Consider the following 9,021-nt stretch of genomic DNA (forward strand, 5'->3'; position numbering starts at 1 on the left):
AAGCAGGAACCACAGAAAACTTTCAGAGATTTTTGTGGGGGAGGGGAGCAAAGAAACAAGATAATAGTTGGAAGGGGACACGGGGACAGGGGAGGGGTGTTGTTACCTAGAGGCTGGGAGCTATTAGAGCTCATTTGCCTGCTAATGGAACAGAGCAAGTAGGAGGGGGGGTCCCCCTGAGCCAGAGAGCTGCCTACATTACAGGGGCTACCCAAGATCTGCCCTCGCAGAAGCTCAAAGATCCCTTTTCAGATATCGCTGGCAGCCATTCATTGTGCCTACTGTGTGCCAGGCCTAGTCCTTGGGGGTCCTTTAATCCTCAGCTCTACCCTGAAGCAGGAGTCCGCACTTTATAGTTGAAAGAAACAACAACTTGGGGATCATGGAAAGATCCACCCAAGGACACAGGCCAGGAAAAGACAGGGCAAGATGGAACTTGTGTCTCTGACTCCGGAGGGGGATGCCAGTTGGAGGGAAACGCAGTCACCAGCCCGGGGACTTCTGAGACAGAGCCTGGCACTCTGGAGACCCTCCATGGTTGCCTCCCAGCGTCCCTGACTCCCAGGTGGTATGGAGAAAAACTGGAAAGGGTGGTCTCTGACCTGTCCATCCCCCCTGGGCAGCACCCCCACATCGTCATCCCACCTCGGGCTGGCCTCAGGCAGAGCAGGCTCAGAAGTGCCTCCCAGCCTCCTACCTGCCTAGCTGAGATCAGGTTTGTGCAGCGAGACACACCTGAGCCTGGCTGCCGGAAGCACTCTATCTTCAGAAGCCAGGTGTGGCCTGTGGGGCCGGTACACTCAGTCTCAGGAGGCCCTCAGGGTGCGGTGGAGGGAGCGGGGGAAGCAATTCTGTGCTTGTCCCCTCCCCATTTTCTTGGGGGGGGGGGGAATCCCTCCCCTTGACCTAAAGTCATTTAATCCTCAGCCCCTTCTTCTCCCCCACCCTTCCCCACGCACCCCACTGCTCTCAAGGCCTGTCGGCACACCATTTAATCTCATAAAACTCATCTCTGTGTAACTGCCAGCATGGAGTAGACCTGCTTGGCACTAAACAGGCTCAAATGACAAGGACCATGATTAGCCCCGAGTCCCCAAGTTACAGGTGAGGAAACGGCTGGGAAAGGCTGGGAAAGGCGTGCTGCTACTCACTAATCAAGACTCACAAATCCAGCAGGAGACTTCTGACTCCAGACCACCCATCTGTGCCTCCCACCGCTCACAGGGGTAGAGAAGGACAGAAGCAGGTCTCTCCACACCCTCCCTCCCCAAGGAATCAAGGAAATTGAGACCCACCTGGTGGAGCTCAGCCTGGAGTGTGCTGGCACCTGAGGCTACTCTAGGAAGGCTCCAGGGCCGCTCCCTTCCGACCTCTAATCAGTTTCAGGCCAGGGAGCAGGGCCACACCCCCAGGGGCGGATCACAGCCTGTTCTAGAGGTCACAAGTAGGGCAAGGCCAAGGAGTGGGGAGATCTGGGGTTCGGCAGTGCCACCCACCGTGAGCAACAGGTTCCCTGCTTGGAGAAGACTCCCCCTGCCCTGAGGGCACACTCACCCCAGCGGGCAAGGGGCGGACCCCTGAGCCCCCGCCTGTGGATGCCTCGCCCCAGCATCCCATCCTGAGTGACGGCCCCAGGGCAGGAGCAAGTAGACCAGGTAAAGGTGTACACCTGCTTCCTACGCTGTAAAGTGGTGCCCCAATGAGGAGACAGGAAGCTCCTTGAGGACAGGGGGCAAGTCCCATGTCTCTGCGGAGTCCCAGTGTCTCGTTACAATTTCCCAGCTTTACTGCGATGTAGTTGACAAATAAAAATTATACGTATTATTTAGGTTGCACAATGTGATGTTTTAATATACATCAGCGCTTCTCAACCTGTGGGTCGCGACCCCCTTGGGGGTCGAACGACCCTTTCACAGGGGTCGCCTAAGACCATCGGAAAACACATATATAATTAACAATGAAAATACATCCTGCATATCAGATATTTACATTACGATTCATAACAGTAGCAAAATTACAGTTATGAAGTAGCAACAAAACGATTCATAACAGTAGCAAAATTACAGTTATGAAGTAGCAACGAAAATAATTTTATGTGAGAACCACTGATATACATATACATTGTGAAATGATTACCACAATCAAAAGGTGCTTAAATCTAACATGAACTAGTTAAGGTCTGATTTGCTGAGGGCAAATTATTACTATTCCAGAAGCCCCAGGCGGGATATACGTATCACATGGCTGAGGGGTCACTGCCACATTCTCTCCCCGGGCAGCTGTCTCTCCTCCAGGGAGCCCGGCCTGTCCCCGAGGCTCTGAGGGGCCACCTCTGGGCCTCCCCTGTCCCAGCCTGGCCACACTGTGCTGTCGTCATCAGTCTGTTCCTCTCTGTCTCCCCGTGGAAAGATCCATGGGGGCCCCTGAGGACAAGTCCAGCCTGACTCATCCCTGCGTCCCCAAAGCACCAGACTCCGGTTCTTTCCATCGCTGCCCTGGTGCCACCTCCCACCCGCAAGGAGCACACAGGCCCACAGCCAGGGAGCTTCAGGCGAGCCGCCCGCCAGCACCATCTGCCCCTGGAGCCACGGTGCCTCCGCCCAGCCAGGTCGGCCCGGGGCAAGAGCCACAGCCCCAGCGCCCCGCTCGGGGTCAGACCTGGGATTCTCTAACTGGCTCAAAGCGACTCCATGCCAGGCCTTGGTGTTCTTGTCTGTACAGCCAGATGAATACTAGCAAGCGGGTCTCTGTCTTCTCTGCACTGGGAGCCGCTCCGCTCATCCCCTGAAAATGTATGCCTGCACCAAGTTTGTCTCCACCCCCTCCTTGGTCCGGAGCACCTCTCGGCTGAGCCTTCACTGTCTGCAGCGGTGCTGATACGACCAGAGACACTGACAGATGAGAGCCTCAGCAGCTTGGCAGCCCCACGTCCCCTGACCTCGCTTATTTCTAGCCGCAGCTTCCAAACCAGTGCCATTTCAAGGGACATCGACACAGCAGCCAAGTTCATTGGGGCTGGGGCTGCCACATGAGGGGTGGCAGGCTCTGGGGCTGGAATTGGGACTGTGCTTGGGAGCCTCATCCTTGGTTATGCCAGGAACCCTTCTCTGAGGCAATAGCTCTTCTCCTATGCCATTCTGGGCTTTGCCCTCTCAGAGGCCATGGGGCTCTTTTGCCTGATGGTGGCCTTTCTCCTCCTCTTCGCCATGGGAAGGAGCTGTCTCCACCTCCCATAGTTCTTTTTCCCGGGTCTTGTCTGCCCTGTATGTTCCTTTTCCTATACCTCCCTAGGCAGCCTGGGGAAAGTGGTTGGCTCAGGGTTTGACAGAAGGAAGACAAATAAATACTGTATTAATAAGAAGAAAAAAATACCAGCAGGCGGGCAGAGCAGTGGGAAGTTTTAAACATGCCTGACACTCAGCAGGTACTCCACAAGAGGCAGCTCTCACCTTCTCAGCTGACCAGCCGACCCTGTTACCCACCCACTGAGGAAACTGGTCCCGGTGAGATGAAAAGAGCCAATACAGTGTCCACCGGGCCCATTATGTGCCAAGTTCTACAATCCTCCAAAGTCTGTCATGTCACTAATGACCTAGCGAGATCTGCAGGAAGACCGGCTCACAGATGAGGAAACGGAGGCCCAGAGAGAAGTGCGTTAGTGTCTCCAAGGCAGGTCTCCGGGCGCTTGCACCGTGAGCAGAGTGGTGGTGAGCCCCGCCACCCAGGGGCACCAGGGATGCCAGCTGGGCCCCGGCAGACCAGGCACAGGTGAAGGCAGTGGAGCACCTCCCTGGGCCCTGGTGTGCGCGAGGCGGGGGAAGGTGGGAAGCCCTGGATCTGCACTGTCAGTGTGTGAAGGTGGCAGAGGAGGCTAGGATGGTGGGTGGGTCTGAGGATGACAGACAGTGAAACCACGTTTGGAGTACAGAGGCCCCGGATGCCTCTCTGGTCAAGACAGGAGCTGGAAAAGGGTCCCAGCCTCATTGGTAGAGGTTCTGAGTCCCTCGCCAGCCATGCAAGCCCAAGCACATCACCTCACTTCTTGCCCAACTACGTATTGTGAGCAGCAGGGGTGGATGGGACGGCGGCTGGGACCCATAGGGTGCTGGCCATTCAGAGGAGAACCGTGAGGATGGGCTGCCTTGGTCCCTGAGCCCGGTGTGCAAGGACTGCGTACCGTGGCACCAAGCCTGGTGGGGCCAGGGAGTCCTCAAGGAGCGCATGGTCTGGTGGGCAGGACTATACAACCCAGGGTATTCCAGACCTCAAAACAGGGCCTAGCCCCCCAGCCTGCTATGTGGCAGCCGCGTCTCAGCCCCTCCAGCTGTGCTGCCCTCACTCACTCCACTCCAAGCCTCACTGGCCTCATTCAGCTGCTCAGATGCACCAAGCTCCATCCCCCCCTCCCCACTTGGAGCCTGCAGATGAATGCTGTTCCCTCTGCCTGGAATGCTCTTCCCCCAGTTCCTCCCACAGCTGCCTCCTTCTCAACTGCAAGGTTTCACCCAGTTATCACCTGCTCAGAGAGCTCCTGCCCTCTCTCATTATTCTCTCCTGTTCTCTGTTCTCCAGACAGCCCGAGTTTAATCTCAGCAGTGCCACTTACTGGCTGTGTGACCTTGGGCAAGTTACTTAACCTCTCTGTCTCAGTTTCATCTTTAATACTGGCACAAAGCTATTACCTACTGCCGAGCTGTTATAAGGAATGACTGAGTTCAGGCATGCTTGGCACATAGCTAGCACTTATGTGACACTCATCCTACTGTTATTATTCACAGCACTTAGCACAGATTTTCCTTCTGTATTTCTTTGACTACCATTTCACTTGGTCTCCCTCATTAGCTGTAGCTCCACACGACAGCCTGGGTTCATCCCAGTGTACTCAGCACCTGACACATGCTAATCCTGTGGAGGGAACAACTGAAGTCAGGAAAACATCCTAAGGAAATGCCATTAGTTCTGGGAGCAGGCAGGATGGGAATTGGAATGGGAAATGATGGCCAAGCTGGGTTTTAAAAGATAAAGAGTCCTCCAGGACAGACTAAGAAAGCTAAGGGTATCTGCCCATGGCTGAGACTGAGGTTCAAATGTGGCTCCTAAATAGGCTGAAGCTGTGTCTGAGCCTTGCCTCTTCCTCCAGGAAGCCTTCTGGGACCACTTCAGCCTGCTTCTGAGCTCCCACTGTCACTCATTCTTTCAGTAGTTTTTGCACTCCTACATATAATGGGCATGTCATTTTATGTCTATGGTTCTCCCTTCCAACCCCACACGGGGCGGGGGCGGGGGGGGGCTCCTTAATCAGATGACCCCTGCCATTCATTGTCAGGACCAACCTCAAGGTGATGCACAAACCCTTCACAAACATCCAGACCCTAGGATGTCAAGGCTGGTGGGGACCTCAGGGACACCCGGAGATGGGGAACACCTGGTCCAAGGTTATATGAGAGCAAAGGGGTGAAGATAAACGAATCCAGGGTGATCAAATGTTGTACCCTAAGCCTCCCCATATCTGAACTAGATCCCCTAATGCGGCTGGAGCTTGGGAGTGGGGAGGTGCACCTCCAGCTTCCTCGGGTTCAAGGTGAAGCAGTGGGTCGCCACAGGGTATGGGGAACAGCATGTAGGTCTGTGGGTTCATGTCAGCAGCACCACCAGCACAGGGCTTCTCAGAGGAACTGGACAAACAGCGGAGCTGTTCCCACAGTAAATAAAGTCCTGGGCCCCACCTGAGTCAGGCTAGAACGCATGCTGAGCAGGGATACCCAGCCTCCCACTGAGCTGCCAGCAGGTCCCTACCAGCCCAGTGTCCAGTGTAGGCTGACCCTTGACCCCTGGATGGGAGACAGGAGGACAGAGGGACCTTTCCAGCACCACTGGACAGACACTCAGTGCTCCTCCAGACCCCTGCCCCAGCTCGGCAGCAGACTCACCACCTCCCTCATTCAGTCACTCCCTCCCTAACGCCCTCTCTCCCTTCTTCCCTCCTTCACCGTGCAGAGTGCTTGCTGAGTACCCAGTGGTGGGTAAGAGCCAGAACATTCCAACTCCACAATGCCCGCTATCTGCAGAGCCACGAGATACTGACAAGGGTCGCCACCCCTGTGATGTGAAGCCTCCCTTTTATTCGCAATTTAACATGGCTTTCTTTAGTCCCCAGTGAAGAGAGCTGGGCAGGGAGGAGGGGTTGGTTTGCTTGCTTTTCATTAAAAACTAGGGGCCCAGTGCACGAATTCGTGCACCTTGAAACAAACTGTGGGCTGTGAGGCTGCAGTGAGCACAGGAGGCAGGTCTTGGCCCCTCCCACCATGGCCCCGTCCCCTGTCTGCCTGTAGCCCCGCTTCCACTGCCACCCCACTCGCATCCACTGATGGTGCAGAGTGACTGGGGCCGGGACCAGCAGTGGGTGCAAGCGGGGACAGCGCTGTCCGCGAGTGGGAGCAGCGGCTGCTGCCCTGATCACCTCTCAGGAGCACAGGGAGGTGGAGAAGCCTTGAGGGGCAATCAGGACCAGTGCCAGGCACTGGCAGCAGGTGCAAGAGGTGGCTCCAGCGCCGGCAACAGGTGCAAGCAGTGCCAGCACCAGCAGCAGGTGCGAGTGCCAGGTGGGACTGTGACGCTCAGGAGCAAAGAATTTTCAGTAACCACTAGAGGCCCGCTCCAATGACAACAACCAGCGCCCCGCCTTGGTCTGGCACCCCCGCTCACCTGCTCCACCATCCTGCCATGGCCGACGCCCACCATGTTCCACGCACGCCCCCCGGTGGTCAGCACACGTCATAGTGACCAGTTGTTCAGTTGTTTGGTTGTTCAGTTGTTCTGCCATTTGGTCTATTTGCATATTAGCCTTTTATTATATAGGATGGCTTTGATAACAGCCCAGAAAACAGTCCCCAACTCTCCTGTATTCCTAGGGAACTTAGGGAATTCAGGAGGGAATAAGGGAGTCCAAGGAGATCTGCCATGTAGGCAATGGTTCAAAGGTGGCAATCCAGGCCAGCGTGTTCTCGGCCGGCACGAGGTCACCCGTGTCACCTTGCAGGTCCAACTTCCACGCCCCACAGCCAGCTCCACTCCCCGGCTCAGTGTGGGTGGGGACTGTGAAGAAGAGGAATGCCCTGGGCGCCGAGTCAGGATGTGTGGGTTGGAATCCCACGCTGGGCTTTCATCGGGCTGAGCCTCAGGTTCTTAAGAGCTCAAACTCTGGAGCCAAATTTGAGTTTGTGTTCAAATCTCAGCTCTGCCCCTTCCTACCAGTGTGATCCTGGGCAAATCACTCAACTTCCCTGCGCCCGTTTCCTCACCTGGGATATGGGGATGACAGCTTTACCAGCCTCCCAGAGAGCTGAAGGGGTTAATTTATGCCTGGTCTGGTGCCTAGCATGGTCAGCGCTAGGTAAGGAATTGTGCTAGAATAGGATATTGTTATCTTCGCAAAATGGTCGCAGTGATACGCCCCTCCCCGGCTGCCTTCTCCCGGGTTACTGATAAGGATAATGGGGAAAGAGTCAAATCAATGGGAGAAGAGTTAAAGATGATGGGACATAAACACAGACAGCCCCACCCACCTGGAAGATGCTCTCTGCCCTGTGCTCTCTGCCCTGGGGCTTTGGCCCTGCCCAACACTGTGCCAGGCTCACCGAGAGCAGCCTTGGGGAACTCACTGGCTGATGGAAGAGATTTACATGCAAGTCCACCACACAGTCCAGGGTGAGAAGGGACGAACACAGAGGCTCGCTGTGCTGAGAGAAATCTGGGAAGGCTTTTCGGAGGAGGCAGCATCTGAGCTGAGATCTGAGGGCTCAAAAGCACCTTTCCCGGGAAACAAGTTAGCAGGGGGCGAGGGGAGGCTGGGGTCACTCTAGCAGAAAGTACAGGATGTACGACAGAGCGAGGAGAGAACTAAGTTGGTATACGGAGGCAGAGCAAGCAGTGCAGGGTGGCCCCCATCCTAGATGCAGAGGGGAGGGCAGGGTGAAAGGAGGAGGGAGAGGTGGGCAGAGCACATTGCCCAATCCTTTGGTATCAAGTGAGGGAATGTGAACATTATGCTGAAGGGCAGCCATCTGAGAAGGTGAGGAAATAATCACATTTACTTTGTAGAAGCATCCCTCTAGGGGCAGGTGGGTTGGAGGGGGCTGGATGTGAGACGGGAGCCAGGGAGGAGGCTGCACGGAGTCCGAGCTCAGTGGTGACCATGTGGATGGAGGGAGGGGGTGGATGAGAGATTTCTTTACTTGCGTCCGCCCCTTTTAAAAAGGCTTTTCCTGAAAACATCCTCGGGGGCCACCCACTCCACGCCCAGCACAACCTTTGCCAGTGTGTCCTGAACCCCTCCTCTGTTCCCCAGATCAAACGCCCGCTGAGCACTGGGTCTGTCTCGTGCCTCCGCATCTAATCTCAGCTCCAAAGTCCCTGTTAAGAGGTTCCCGGGGAAACGTTTGCGAGGTCACCTTGCAGGACGCGTGTCACTTGGTCCTGCACTTGCTCTCCCAAGAGCTTTTAGCTCCCCAAAAACTCTGGCTTCACCCTGTCGCACTGGCCCACACACCCAAACCCTGTAACGTCGCCTTTGAGCCCTGAACTCTGAGACCACACAGCCACAGAGCTCGTGTGTCCTGCAGAAACCCACACAGACCTCTGCGGGGAGAAACACACACACACACACACACACACACACACACACCATAGAATCGCAGACACAAAGAACATACGGAACATGATTGCTGTCAGCACAGCCTGCCTTGGGGAGCTGACCGCCCTGGGGCTTGTGTGGGAAGTGTGGCTTATAATAAGGCAGCCCAGGGTCCTGCGATTTCTCCTTCCAAAAGAGAGTTAGAAAACGGCCCGTGGAAAATGAGAGAGGAGACGTAGAACTTCTGACTTAAAATGGAAACTTCACTTCTCTTTCGGGATCCCCAGATCACCCCCTCCCCTTTGCCGCCAACCCACCCGGCCCCCCCTCCATACCTTCCGCAGTTGAGTTCCAACATTCTGCATCATGGTGGCTGAGACCCCGCTAGC

General features: G+C 55.6%; 1 protein-coding gene and 1 pseudogene across 1 annotated transcript in view; one reads left to right on the forward strand and one right to left on the reverse strand.

Annotated features, from left to right (window-relative positions):
* The window catches only part of ACOT11 (acyl-CoA thioesterase 11), a 40,314-nt gene extending 31,299 nt beyond the window's left edge, over window positions 1-9,015 (reverse strand). The window contains 1 exon segment of the mRNA XM_023763646.1: window positions 8,968-9,015. Within this exon segment, the coding sequence (XP_023619414.1) occupies window positions 8,968-9,000 (33 nt within the window). The 5' untranslated portion in view covers window positions 9,001-9,015.
* On the forward strand, window positions 2,752-3,361 carry LOC102436805 (annotated as a pseudogene).
* Window positions 9,016-9,021: the final 6 nt, after the last annotated feature.

This window comes from Myotis lucifugus, unplaced genomic scaffold, assembly GCF_000147115.1.
Source record: "Myotis lucifugus unplaced genomic scaffold, Myoluc2.0 scaffold_296, whole genome shotgun sequence".
NCBI classification, from domain to species: domain Eukaryota; kingdom Metazoa; phylum Chordata; class Mammalia; order Chiroptera; family Vespertilionidae; genus Myotis; species Myotis lucifugus.